The sequence below is a fragment of the Podarcis pityusensis genome (genome assembly GCF_964106645.2).
Source record: "Podarcis pityusensis genome assembly, chromosome: 2".
NCBI lineage: Eukaryota > Metazoa > Chordata > Lepidosauria > Squamata > Lacertidae > Podarcis > Podarcis pityusensis.
The window spans coordinates 103,010,329-103,025,236 of NC_138029.1; the positions used below are offsets into that span (position 1 = coordinate 103,010,329).

At 42.0% G+C, this 14,908-nt stretch overlaps 1 protein-coding gene across 8 annotated transcripts in view; it reads left to right on the forward strand.

Moving 5' to 3' along the window:
- Nucleotides 1–14,908, forward strand: part of CADPS (calcium dependent secretion activator) — a 348,154-nt gene that overhangs the window by 157,202 nt on the left and 176,044 nt on the right. For all 8 annotated transcript variants that reach the window (XM_080995634.1, XM_080995627.1, XM_080995631.1 and 5 more), the window contains exons 8-9: nucleotides 1,815–1,954; nucleotides 6,696–6,762. In XM_080995634.1, coding sequence (XP_080851760.1) covers nucleotides 1,815–1,954; nucleotides 6,696–6,762 — 207 coding nt within the window. The remainder of the gene's footprint in view (nucleotides 1–1,814; nucleotides 1,955–6,695; nucleotides 6,763–14,908) is intronic.

The following is a 14,908-nucleotide window of genomic DNA, read 5'->3' on the forward strand; positions in this document are numbered from 1 at the left end:
TTAACTTGGCAAAGAAAATATTCATTTAACATAATAATTTGCTGAAGTCAGAGGACTTGGAGGAAGCATTCAGTGATTTGAGCCGCGTATTTAAACAGAAATTAGGTCTGTTGCTGCAATCGGTGCTTGAGATGTTTTAATCCCATTACAGAAATAAAAAAGGTATAGTCTGTTGAATCAGCAGCAGAGTTCAAGATCGATGGAATATTAGGAAGATGAAGTTGTGTGTCAGTATTAGGCAAATACAGCTAGTCAGGAAAAAGATAGAAATCATCTGAGTAATGAGAGTACATGCCCTTAAAGGTTAATGCATTAGGAGGAGATTAATCCTGCTGCAGAATAATAAGAAGCTTAATAATGAGATTTTACCTCCTGAGTCATTGGAACAAGCTGAAATGGAAAACAGAGGTGCCAAAAGTAAAAAATGATAAGAACATGTCTTTACTCTTCAAGAACCCAAATAGGAAAACAAATAATATATCAGAAACAAGATACAGAATAAACCCTCAGGGGGGCGGAGAGGGTATTAATTAAACCGTGGATAGTTTTCCTGAGATATTTTTAATTGTGTCAAAGCACACACCTCGGAATCATCTCCCTAACCTTCCATAGCTTTTTATAAGATGTTATCATTTCCTTAACCTTTTCATCCTCTTCAATTATTTAAAACAGTTCTCATTTCATTAACTTACAGTGTAGCTTAAAGTTTAGCTTTATCTTATTCAGTAAAATGAACCTCTCTCCCTTCACATTGTTTTTCATCTTTTTATGCTACCACAACCAAAAGCTGCCATTATATATTAGCATACTAGAAGTCATACTTGGTGGTTTTTAAAAAAATAAATATCTTCTTTTTGGTATATTTAAAAACATTCACACTCTTATAGCAAATTCAGTGTCTTTCTAAACACATTCATATTTAACTGAAACAAAACTGTGCCCAATACAAGACTTTGTGGTCCATGGTACAACCATACTTTGAAGGTTGTGTACAGTTTGGGTAACCACACCTCGGTGGGGTGAGGGGGTTGCCTCAGAGGCAGAAGAAAAGAAAACACTGGATTGGGAAACCCTTCCTCAGCTCCCCAGTAAAACTATCCAATTGGGAACCATAGAAACAGGCATAAGAAATCACTTTGGATATGGAAAAGAATGGAATAGGATGGGGATTTTGTTTAGTGACATCACCAGGGCCTGCCCCCTGTGACATCACCGGGGCCCAAACAGAGACCTAGGGGTGGGCCCCAAACTCTTAGGGCCTGGGATGCTCCTGACCAGACATCCCTATGGCAGAGGTGTGTACATACAGAAGCAGACAATCGGGAGAGGAGTCTTGTCAGTCAATATTGCAAGAGTAACCTTCTGGAGCCTTGATGGCGGATGGTGCCAGAAGCAAAACTGGGTGAAGCTTGAAGTGGCTCTTATCTTTGTAGAAAAGGCTACATTACAGCCAGACAAAAGCCACAGGTTTCTATACAAATGCACACACTTATTCACACATAAATATGCATATCTTCCAAACAGGCAAGCAAGAGTTTGATGACATGTTCCAGCCTGGTAAAATCTCTCATTGAAGGGCTGTCCTGGGGTTGGTGGGACATGGCATGGTAAATCCTGGGGGCCAGAAAGGCCTGGAGGGTTGCGTTTTGCCCCAGCCTGCTTTAAATACTGAGACCCAAAGCCAACACTTTGAACTCAGCCCAGAAACACTGCAAAAATCAAGAATGTATTGCGTTTCTCTCTCAGTATCTCTGCACTCTCTGTTCTCTCTAAACCTTACCATACTAAAAGTTTCTCTTCTTTGTCTCCTTCAGGTTGTTCTTCATCCTACACCCAACAGCCCCAAGCAATCAGAATGGCACAACATGGTTGTTTCCAAAAACTGTCCTGATCAGAACCTGAAAATCAAACTTGCAGTCCGAATGGATAAACCTCAAAACATGAAGCACTCTGGGTAAGTAGTTTGGCATCCGTCATTTTTCTTCCTGGCGCTACAGGGGGAGAGACAAATGTGGCTTTGCCTTCCTCCTCCTTGGTTTACATATGGTTAAAAGATGATTCAGTGGATCTCAGCTAATCATTTCAAAGATAATCACCACATTTTAAAAATAGTAATAATAATATTTTTAATCACTTAAATTAAATGCCTTGCGTAAACCACCCTAATATTTTAGTTCTAATTAGCCCTGCTTTCCCTCCGCCCCAGAGCTTTTGGAAAATTTGACTTTAATTTGTGACATGACAGAATATGACAACCTCCATTTAAAGAATGACAGCTTGTTTTAATAAGTAATAGTTTGTTTATTCTGCAGATGCGTAGAGCTAAAAACTAAATCTGTACAGAATTCACCAGGAATTTTGTTCTGTTTGTGTGTGAGAGACAGAAATAAACAAGGAAATAGCCCCATTTGTATTGTGTTGTTGTTTTGTTGTTATTATTTGTATAGCACTCTTTATCCATAGAACTCAGGGCAGTTCACAACGTAATACAAAAACACTAAAAACATATTAAAAATACAAACCAGTAATCTCCCCTTCCACAACACATTTAAAAGGGCCTCAGATGTCAACCAGCCAAAGGCCTGAATAAAGAAGAATGTTTTCACCTGGTGCCTAAAGGTGTGTAATGAAAGCCCCAGCTAAATCTCTTTAAGGAGAGCATTCCACAAATGGGGAGCCACCACAGAAAAGGCTTGTTCTCATGTTGCCACCCTTTGAACCTCTTATGAAGGAGGCACACAAAGAAGGGCCTCAGAGGATAATCTCAGGGTCCCTAAAGGTAAAGGGACCCCTGACCCTAAGGTCCAGTCGTGGCCGACTCTAGGGTTGCGGCGCTCATCTCGCTTTATTGGCCGAGGGAGCCAGCATACAGCTTCCAGGTCATATGGCCAGCATGATTAAGCCGCTTCTGGCAAACCAGAGTAGCACACGGAAACACCGTTTACCTTCCCACCGGAGTGGTACCTATTTATCTACTTGCACTTTGACGTGCTTTCGAACTGCTAGGTTGGCAGGAGCAGGGACCGAGCAACGGGAGCTCACCCCATCGCGGGGATTCAAACCGCTGACCTTCTGATCGGCAAGTCCTAGGCTCTGTGGTTTAACCCACATCCCATCAGGGTCCCTAATCTGTCCCAATTGCTCAATGTCAGAAACACACATGGTTGATCCCCACAACCATCATCGCCACTGCCACCCCAGTTGGACGGAGAGCAAAAAGAGAGAATGAATCTCTACAGACCACAGCAATCATTGCCATATCTTGTACAGATCATCGCCATATCTTGATTTGCTTGATGTGTATGTTTCTTATATTGTATTTTCAAAATAATAGTCTTGTTGCTGTGTGGTAAGAACATTAACAGAAACTGTCAATTATCATTATTTACAGGGAGATGTAAATCTTTTCTATATTTTGCAAATGTACTATTTTATTAAAATCCTCTGGAAGACTGTGTGAAGATGGTACAGTTAGGAGAAAAAGAAGCTAATACAGCAGAAAGTAATTTCTCTTGTTACAGTACTATTTGGATGTAAACTATTCAATAACCTACTTTCACCAGGAAGTATTTCATCTCTGCTTTTTCACTTTTCCTCATTTCTAACCTGAGAAGTAGGACAGTTAGAAAGTTCCTTGCCCAAATCCATCTAGTAAATGCTTGGCAAAGCATAAATTTGAACTCCTTTCTAGTTAAAACACCCTCTGCATTAAATTATCTCCTGTAGGAAAATCTTCTACTTATTCTCCATAAAAACCTGCCCTAAATTACACTTCCAGAGCCTATTCTATAGTAAAAATAAATAAGCAAGGCCAATATGGTGACATGTGTGCATGACAATTGGGGACCAGTCCTACTAGATCAAGCAGCCCTGCTAGACCTAGCATTCAATTAATTTCCTCCCCTCTTGTTTAGAAATATTTCTGTGCACGCCAAGAATATGTAGCTGACCAATCTGAGATTTAGATCACCCTCTGTAGATAGTCATTCAGCAATATCTCATTTCTTTAGAAGCTTCTGAGTGTAACTCTACTAATTAGCTTTGGCTTTTTGTCACAGTTCCTTTTGACTCACAGTTGATTCTGAAGTCTTCAGTACATTTAAATGATTAAGCCATCTGCCCTGTTCTTACAAATTTTGATGCTCCAGACCTCTCCGAAGTCAATTACAATTTCCCCACTAACTTCAGAGGACTTTTGTTCAAGCCATAAATAATGCATCCTAGAATGTTTCTGCTAAATTATGCATAATTGTACAGCATGTAGGCCAAGTGCCTGTCAGTTTTGTCTGCATAGATTTAGGCTTGATTTAAATGTGACGCAGGAGGTCAAGAAGAATTTCCCCGGGTTGCAGGGGCTCAGCACCTCATTTAAACCTGGCCTTTATATGTGCATTGAGGGCTTTGCTGGCTGAGGGACCTGGTTTAAGCAAGGTACGCAGGCAATTTCTTCTTGCCTGCTTGGCATCACATTTAAATCAACCTTTGGAGACAAATTTGAATTCATGGGACTGTCGGAGCTTCCTCACACTTTTCTGTTCTTTGCACCTTTAAAGCAGCATAAAGGGCAGCGCAAATATTTTTCAAATGGCAAAAACCCTCCTCTGATTCCCAAATATCACTGGGCCTGATCACATGACATCTTTACCCATATTCAATCCCTGCAAATGGAGGGTACACTTTCTTTCTCTGTCCACCCAGCATGCCGTATTTTTCCGTGTGCCCCCTATTTGGGGGGGCTCCAATTTAAGAAAATGTGGGGGGATTGCCCATAGTTTTTGAGCTTTTTGGGGGGGGTGCCAAAAATCACTCGCCAGACTGACAAACGCTGCCAATCGCACGCATCACAAAAGCCGCACAGCGTCTGTCCACCGCCAACAGCAGCCAGCAATTGCACACACAATTGCCACAGCAGAAGCCAGTCTGCACCAGCCCTTGCCACAGTCACCAATCACAAACCTTATGGACACAGCAGCAGCCAATCCAAAGCAGCCCTTGCCGCAGCCACCAGTCACCCACCCAGTCACCACTGACAACCTCCTGCTCGCAACTGCAACCGATCTCACATCCCCCCTCTGCACTATCCATGTATAAGATGAGCCCCAATTTTGAACATTATTTAACAGTAAAAAAAACCTCGTTTTATACATGGAAAAGTACAGTACTTGTCCCAACTCCCGTCCTTTTGGATACTCACACATGGCTCCCTAGGCTTGCGGATAGCAGGCTGTTCTGGGGGCTGGGGTCGGGGGAAGCTCGGGCTTCCCAAGCGCCAGCCCCGTGCCTGGGGGGGAAATAAATTTTTTTTCTTTATTTCCCCCCCCCAAAAAAAAAAACTAGGTGCGTCCTATGGGGCGGTGTGGTACTTTTCAGAAGCAGGGCACATGTATTAAAATCATAGCTCCCTCCAAAATAACTATTCAGAGTGATGGTTACTGCTTTCATTCTGAATTGGCTTTAGGAGATGACCGCATAGCCAATTCTGATTGGCTATATAATGTCATAATGGTTAAATAATGTCATGATGTGTTATTTGTGTGGTAAACATGGCCCGTATAAAGCATAAACAACAATAAATATTTACAGAAAACATAATTTTTTTACACCCTATCGTATATGATGTTAATATATTTCTGAAGTATCGTATGCCCTCCTTTTAACACACCCTCATAGCTGATTTGCAGTAAAATTCTCCTCATCATTTGATACAATGATATATCAAATGTATCCATATTTTCAACACTTTGTAATAAATAAATGATCATGACGCAAGATAGCAAAATGCTGCAGAAATCGCAACACAAAAATATTTTTTCTTGCTTTGCCCATATCCACACTTTCAACACTTGAAGCATATTTATAAATTCTTCAGTAAGTCCTCAGTTTCCATGTGGGTTGAGTTATGGGGATATCGCCTAAAGCCAAAACTGCATATAGTCAAAATACATTGGGTGCAATGTGTTCCTGGACGCCCATTTTTATTTTTTTAAAAATATTTATATTGCCGCATGGGTAAAGCTGAATGTACACAAGATAAATGTGCACAAGTTGTGGGCTTACTGTACACACAGGTCCGACTATACAAATGCTCATTCTTTGAGCATTTCACTTATCCAAACATGATGAATTAGTATCCAAACCTCGCCATACACACCACAGATTCAGATATCCAAACAACTGGATCTGCATGTAGTACTGTAAACAAATAAATAGCCATAAACAAGCTTTACTTTTTGTGTTTTGTTTCGCCAGAAACTGTGGTAGAAGGAAGAGATCAAGCAAATAAGAGAGCATTTTTCCTTCCTTGTTTGCCTTTTGCAAGGCTTCAGAGAGCTTTCCTGGGTTTTTCTGTCACGTTGGGGTCAACATTTCATGGTCAGGAAGACATTTCCCCATAGGAATCAAACGGAAATAATTGACTTATTATGCAAAAGCTCACCAAACAAACGGTTTTCTGAGAAAACATTGTGTTTGGATTGTGAGACCTGCCTGTATTAATTGAACTGTGAGACTCAAAACCATTTGTGAGATTAGAGATGTGGTAAACCTTGCCTTTATATCTGACTATATAGCCTTTGACTTTGTGAATGAAATAAATATTATGTTAAACTCACCATAAGTATTATGTTAAACTCACCATAATCTTAGTCTTTCCCGTAGATATTTGCCTACTGAAATTGCCTCTGCTTCTTTTGTAGATATTTGTGGGCCATTGGCAAAAATGTCTGGAAGAGATGGAAGAAAAGGTTCTTTGTGCTGGTCCAGGTAATATTTCGACTAATAAAGGTTCTCCTTATTTTAACATGAGATGGTTTTGCCGGCTCTGCTCTTTTTAATATCTCTTTTAAAAATTCTATTTTTTGAAAGCATGAATTCTGAGAACTAGTATAGTATAGTGCAGCTTTCCCCAACCTGATGCCCTCCAAATATTTTGAACTACAGCTCCCTTCATCTCTAGCCGGCATGATGAAGGAATGATGAGATTCATAGCCCAAAACATCTGGAGAGCACCTGGTTGGGTAATGCTGGTGTAAGATTGAGAGATGTAAGCCAAAAAATCTGAAACTCAGGTTTCACCTCATCCACTAGATAAGCCACTACAGTACAATCGCATTTTACACACATTTAACTTGCACAATTTCAGCTATACGCACTTGAAGACAGGCTGGTTGAAACTGTGCATGATAAATCCAGCCACGCTGGAGATCTTTTAAACTCTCTGCCTTGCTTGAGGGGCAAGGCCCGCTCAGCACACCAGCTCTGGGATGCTCTCACAAGATCTTGAGGGGTGAGATTTCACACAAGCATCCCTAAGCTCCCACAGCCAGTGTGCTGAGAAGTCCTTGCCTAGCAAACAAGGCTTAAAAGCTCTTTTGTTCCAGGTTCCGTTTCTTCCACTTCTTAATACATGCTCTTCTTAAATCTCAGCTCATCTGTCAGCTCCTTAGGCAGCCGCACCAGTTTCTTTAGCTGCCTCTCAGTCTTCTTTCTTGTTGGAATGGTCTTTCACCTTTCTTAAACTCCCATCCATCTTGTCTCCCTTGTCTTAAGAGTATTTCTGACCATGGGATATCACCCAATATCCCCTTAACCTTTTTGAAATTGGCCTTCTTAAAGTCCAGAGTGCCTGTCCGACCGCAAACAGCTTTCCCTTGCCTCTGTATCATGAAACCTAAGAGAACATTATCACATCCTCTTGGATCACATACTCATAATAGTTTTGGAGTAAGTCCAGGAGAGAGTGTGTGTTCTCTTTCGGTTTTGCTGAGTGCCTTTCTGTACATCACCTACCACTCTGGTTGCAAATTTACCCTCTGCAATGAACAGAATGCTAATTGCATGCAAATTTCACAGCACTGGCTCATTATTCACCTCATTGTAAATTCTGAGCTATGCAGTGTGAAAGTGATGGCAGAATATGACCCCAAGGTTAGGAATGAAAATGTGTCCACGGCATCATAAATCGGGGAAATGCACGGCAAAGTCAGTATAATGCTCATAACTGGCTGGAGAATGCCAAGAAGTTTTTATACGAAACACTTTTGCTGTAGGAAGTGGGGAAAAGGCCAATCACTTAATGTCTTATAAGTATCTCTTCATTTTCTCCTTCAGATAGATGTTCTTTGAAATGCTTGAGGTGGATGCAACCTCCAGCCTTACTTATTTATTTTCACATATGGGAGTCCATAAGATATAACCGCATGGCTCTTTTAAAAAAGAAATAGAAATGATTGCTCTTGCTGCTCTTCTAAGATGGCATCACAAAAGCAATTGCTCTATCTAGTATTCTTGAAAACTACCAAATTAGTCTTCTTGTTAGGAAATTCATCTTTAGGTACGCCAAGCAGAACCGTGAAATTTGGTTGAGATATGGTGGTGGGAATTACTGGCTGCTTCTACTGGGCAACTGAGGTTGGAGGCAAATGTAGGTCCTTACTAACATCTGTTGGGAGATGATGGTGAGGCAGAGAACAGTTCAGTCAGCATCGTGCAAGCACCTGGTTGGTTGTTTGTTGGCTAGCAGCTTTCCAAATGGCCGTAGCCCACTGACATCATGGTGCTAACTGAGCCACTGCCCTGCCCTCACAACACCAAAACAGTGATTCTTGCTTGTGAACTACCCCACTGGCTGCAGCTGTATATGAGGCTCTTAAAGCATCAGACCAGACATCCCTCAACTGTAGCGTCGTAATGATGTCACATACACTTTGGTGTATTTTCATATGATTCTAGTCATCTCATTTCACACATGTACGTTCCTGGTCTTTAAAATCTGGCACTTAAAGTCTTTTGACAGTCTTATGAGCTATACAGCTGGTGGTCACTACCAAACAAGGTTTTGTTTTTTTATGGTGGCTCCAAAGTTTTGAATCCAGCTTCCTCTCACTATATAACAGAAAGAGCAGCAAAGATTGTTCTTGGTTGGCAGTCTTTTTTAATTTCTGGGATTTGTTTCTTGAATAAGCCCAGTTCAATGAGGTTTTAATATGTCCCCCAAAATGGTCTTACGGTTTCAGATAGGTACATGTGGGATAAGGTGGTCTTTAAAACCAGCACTTTAGATTGAGTTGAGAAAAGCTGAGGAACATTCAACGTTCTCTGACAGTCGGCGCAAGGGTGGTTGTGCTAGCATAAGAGCAAGAATAATGGTTGCGCAGTGTGAAATCCAGTGCATCAGTTCTGCTAGCGGAAGCTTGTTGTGCAACTGGTCATGCGACCGCTCGTATCGGGGCTGCAGGAATCTGGTGCACAACCAGCCGCAAGAACCATGCTGCACTCTCTCTTCTGCAAGCCATTCCGATAGCATTCTTCTTCTTTGGCGATCACTCGTAGCCGAGTAAGATTGTCTTCCATAAACACATTTTAACAGTGAGTCCGTAAGTGACTGTGGAGGCCAATTCTAGATCCACACGTCCTTCCACAGTGGGGACATTGGTTTCCGGGTTGGAGTTGATCACAGTGTGCATTTGCCAAGCGTGCCTTCCTCCTAGCACATTTCTCCCTTGCATCCTGAGTTTGAGTGTCTTCAAAGCCCATGACACCTTTGGTAAAGGCTGTTCTCCCATTGGAGTGCTCACAGGCCAGTGTTTCCCAATTGTTGGTGTTTATATTACATTTTTTAAAAATTTGCCTTGAGACAGTCTTTAAATCTCTTTTGTTGACCGCCAGCATTACGCTTTCCGTTTTTAAGTTCGCTAACTTTAACTGAGTGCAACAGTGAATTCCTCCCCTCATCACTGCCACCTAGCAACACAAGAACATGGCCTTCACCTGCTGATATTACACTGCTCCATATGGTCATGTGAAGGGGCTGTTGAGAATGTGCTGACTAGTCCCAGCCCCTCGATGACAAAGTGCATGCCACAACGACACTCTCCCCAATGTGTGATCAGCATGAGAGACTCCCTTCACAGTAGGGGGAACCAGGGGGCCTCTCCCTGTAGATAGAGCCTGACGCACATATATCTGTGCTTGCAGACTGGCGCTGTTGTGTCAGCCAAAGGTGTTGCTGGTGTGCGCATCGTCATCTAGGATTGGGATCTGCTCATGCAAGGTGTGAGGCTAACCCTCTCTAGATTCCTCACACATTTGGTACCTACATGCACCAAACACCTGAATAGGGCTTATGGGACCTTAAACGAAATCACATTTATTATGGCATGCGATTTCATGGGCTAGAGTCCACTGCATCATGTAATTTGCATTTAGCAGAATGGACCCCAATGGTCATCTCGCCCAAGCCCCTGCAATGCAGGAATCTCAACTAGCTCATACCTGACAGATGGCCGTCTAGCCTCTGTTTAAACAAGGGGCTTGTAGAACTTGGAGTTCAGTGAAAAAGCATTTTTATTGTATACTGCCACGATATTTTTTGAATGAGTTGGCAGTTTAGAATTAATCTTATCAATAAATAAATAGAAGTAGAGCCTGTGACAAGTAAACCAGAGCTGAAATGTATTCAAAATAAGCCCAGTGACTTTTGTAGCTGGGGATAACCTTTTTGAGGTTTCAAATCCTGTTGAATAAAAATATACTACCACCTGTGGTGGGACAGGACAGCAAATCAACTCTGTTCAGACTCAAATGAATGAAATTAAACTTCTTGTTAGTTGTAATTCAGCAGTTTTATACTGGAATTTTCCTTCTAAATTCCATTTTTCAGCTGATTAATTGAGGAAAGGTTATGCTATAATAAATGTGTTTGTCTTTAAGGTACCACACTATTGTTTTTATGGCAAAAGGCGAACAAGCTTATCTCTCTAGATACTGAACTGGGGTTGTTCAGGCTCAGTTACATATGCTAGAAAATCATGAATCAGGTACCCAGTGTTTACTGGCATTGCAAAAAAGGAATCATATGCATTAAAATAGATGCCAAATTAAGAACGAATTTGCAGAATTACAAAATATATTCTTTTAGAGAAAACCACTGCAGAAAGAAAAACCCTGATGAGATGTTAATTCTGATTGACAAAGGAACTACTCTCCCACGGACATGTAATATCTGCTGGCATCCCTCATTTCACACTCATGGAGTAATTCAGATCTGATTATTTTGATTGAGCAACTGGAAGCTGGAGACTGAACATTGTCATCATTTGTCACGGATTGTCCAGGAGGTGGCAGCAACATGCTACATATCTAGGGACAATGACTTCTCTTTCTGTCTCACAGAGGGGTGAGCAAGAGTGTTGTTGCTGCTAAGATTTATACAGTGCTTTTTTTCTATAAAAAATGTTTAGGGTACTCTCATTTTCCTACTCATATTGAAATACTGCCCTTCAATGAGGCCAAACTTAGATTCACAAAATGTTTAGGGGTATGTGTACTCCTGCATCCCCCCAGGAAAAAAGCACTGGATTTATATACATACTGCCCTTCTTCATCAAACGATCTCAGGGCGGTTTGCAATATACTTTTTTTTAATGGTTCAGTCAACAGAGAGAGATGTGCTTAGGAGGGTCCATTTTATTGGATCTCACCCGTGTGTAAGTCCACACACACCTTCTCTCTCATTCTATTCTCTGCACTTGGTAACAATGCAGTAAGTGTTCCGAGAAGCAAACAAAGGGCACACAAAAGGAAAGCAGCTTTTTGATTAGTTAGAAATATTTCTGGACTCACTGCATTTCTTATTTCAGAACAACATGTGTACGTGTGCTTTGTCTTTCTCCTCTCTCACTCCTCCACCCCATCTCCTGTCTGGTTGGTCCATTCCCTTTCCCCCAGTCCCTCAGAACCCTCCCTTTTGTAATTTTTATTTCTAATTTTGATTTATATACATTTAACCATAATTTTAACATTAATCATCTATTCTCATATATATATATATATCTCCTGCCCTCTCATTTGCTATGGTTGCTGTTCATCTGCTCAGGTGCTGATCTGAGCCTGAAAAGCCCATAGAGCTGAAACAGGAAGTGGAGAAGAACATTGCTCTTCCAACTTCCTCCTTCAGCTTAGTATTTATTTATTTATACATACATACATACATACATACATACATACATACATACCCTGCTCATCTGGCTGGGTTTCCTCAGCCACCCTGAGCAGCTTCCAACAGAATATTAAAAGCAGGATAAAACATCAAACATTAAACACTTCCCTAAACAGGGTTGCCTTCAGATGTCTTCTAAAAGTCATATAGTTATTTCCTTCACATCTGAGGGGAGGGCATTTCACAGAGCAGGCGCCACCACCGAGAAGGCCCTCTGCCTGGTTCCCTGTAACCTCACTTCTTGCAGTGAGGGAACCGCCAGATGGCCCTCAGCTCTGGACCTCAGTGTCTGGGCTGAGTGATGGGGGTGGAGACGCTCCTTCAGGTATACTGGGCCGAGGCCGTTTAGGGCTTTAAAGGTCAGCACCAACACTTTGAATTGTGCTCAGAAATGCATTGGGAGCCAATGTAGGTCTTTCAGGACTGGTGTTATATGTGCTATGTACCTTTCCAGGGCAGGGGCTGCTAACCCCCCACACCACCTCATGACAAAGGGATGGGGCCAATGGGTGACACACCTCAGAGGTTTTGCAAGTACCAAGGGAAGGCCTTAAGAGCGCAGTTGCACCCACAGGCGTCAGAATTAGACCATGGTAGCACTGCATGGTTAGAGTGGGCAGGTTTCATTCACACACGCCCCTGTAGGTGCTAACCATTTGGGAACACATCTTTAAAGCCTTTCAATAGGCAAACAATAATGCAGGAGGCAACAACAAAAGAAACCCAGTGCTATGAAGGCCTGGGTGATGCAACGAATGACTAGAGATACCCAGATGGGTTGTGACTGGTGATAAGTCCTTCACAGTAACACCTTGAAAATTGGCTCCCTTTCCTCGTGTGGGTTTTTGGAACCACAACAATATCTTGTGGGTTTTTAAAGTATGGATAATCAGAGTGTGGAGAAAGTAGCAAAAGAAGCTAGCAACAGATTTGAGAGTGAGGTGGTGGCAGTTATAAGCACATGATTAATGATTATTTGAGACCAGAAGAGGGCAGCATGGCACTAAATTATCTTAGCTTGCTTGAAAAATCTTCTGTTTTTAATAAATCACATCTTATTGCATATCCTAGCAAGGTTTGTGCGTGTGTCTGTATGTGTATGTGTGTGTGTGTGTGTGTGTGTGTGTGTGTGTGGATATACATCTTGTTATATACATTCTTGCTAATAGTAGTTTGGAAGGAAGCCTTGTAGCTTTTCTGCGATGGCCAGCAGACACTCTGATATCCAGCGAGTGAGGGAGGATTTCTTCCAACCCCACCCCCCAGTTCTTCCAAAATGACAAACACAATGCATTGATACGAGAGTTTTAAGGAATTGTCGGAGTCAAAGTTTCCTTCGGAGGTCAAGAAAATGTCCAAACCAATATAATTGCGTCAGGAATCCAGAATGTGACACAACCTTAACAAAGTCATTTTGAAATCATTTGACAGTAAATTTCCCTGTAAGTTCCTAGCCTAGAGCTGAGGAGAATCCTTTGCTTTCTAACTGCCTTCTCCTAGACGATCCTGATTTTTCAAATGTTAAGTACAAGCTGGCTCTTGATGCAGCCTGATGGGCACCTCAAGGCGATGCCAGAGCCCCCTGCAGCCAGCAAGAAGAGTGCCGTCAAGAACTTGACATTGAATGTGTCATGTCACGCAGATAGATGGTAAATCAGAGGACTGAGAGCTGCCATTTGCAGGACCAACGACAACAACTGTACATATCTGTGGGGTCTTCATATTGCTTTAATATGACTGGCAACCAGCAATTTAGTGCACATTGTTTCTGACAGTGTGTCACTCTGGCGCTCTCCAGATGAATGATAAGCGGTTTCAAAGCATGTAGATTCCGCCTTTTGGACAACAGCTTCAAAAAAATAAAAATAACAAAAGCCCTGGGATCAATTCAGGGAGTGAAAAGCCCACTGTGAACTCGTTTATTAAGGAATGTTAAAGGATCGTTTTGGACGTAGTCAGAACAATTTATTTATTCATTTGCCATTTGACTCCTTATTACTGCTACCATCAACAGGTTCTACCTGGAAGTCTCTTGCCCTGGATGCCCCATGGAGATGATGATGATGATGATGATGATGATGATGATTAATACCCCGCCCACCTGGTTGGGTTTCCCCAGCCACTCTGGGCGGCTCCCAACAGAATATTAAAAACACGATAAAACAACTCAATGAAGTTAGGCAAGGGCTATAGAGTGTTTGCCCATCAACTGATAAATCTGAGACTAATCAGCACAGGAGACTAATCTCCTTCTAGGGATAATTAAAACCTATTCTGTGCTTGTTCGTGAATTCTGAACTGCTCAGGGACTGGGAGTAGAGATCTGCAGTCCATATCTAGTGCCTGTGTAGAGGAGGTTACCTCTGGTTTCCTAAAGTCACGGGTTATTCATCTGCAAGTGAACAGCCGAGGGCCCAGTGCAGATATGATGTTCTTGGTTTGTAAGTGTTATGTAAACTACGGTTTCCCAGTTCTGTTGTAACAGGAAAATTAGGTTTACCATTACGGCATGCCAAGAAGAAGAAGAAGGAAGTAGGGATTGGACCCAATGCTGTCCTTGATCAAATAAGCCATGGGTTTATTAGACTGACATTGTTTTGCCTGAACCAAGCTTTTCCCCTTTACAGCAGAAATTAGACTTGAAAGAAGCCACCTGTGGTAACTAATAAGAGGCTTTTTTGAAGCCTAATTTCAGCTGTGAAGATGCACGAGGACAGGGCCCTGTATGTGCCAGGGAGGGCCTTTATGGGCACGTCTGAGCCATCAGACACTATGTTTACAACTCCACAGTCCAGTTCCATTTGCTCCCTTTTATTGTTCCCTGTTCTGCCTAACGACTGCTCTGTGGACAAGAACGTTCCATTGCATATATTTGATTATTGGAAGGCCAAGGTCTTACTCTGTGCCCCT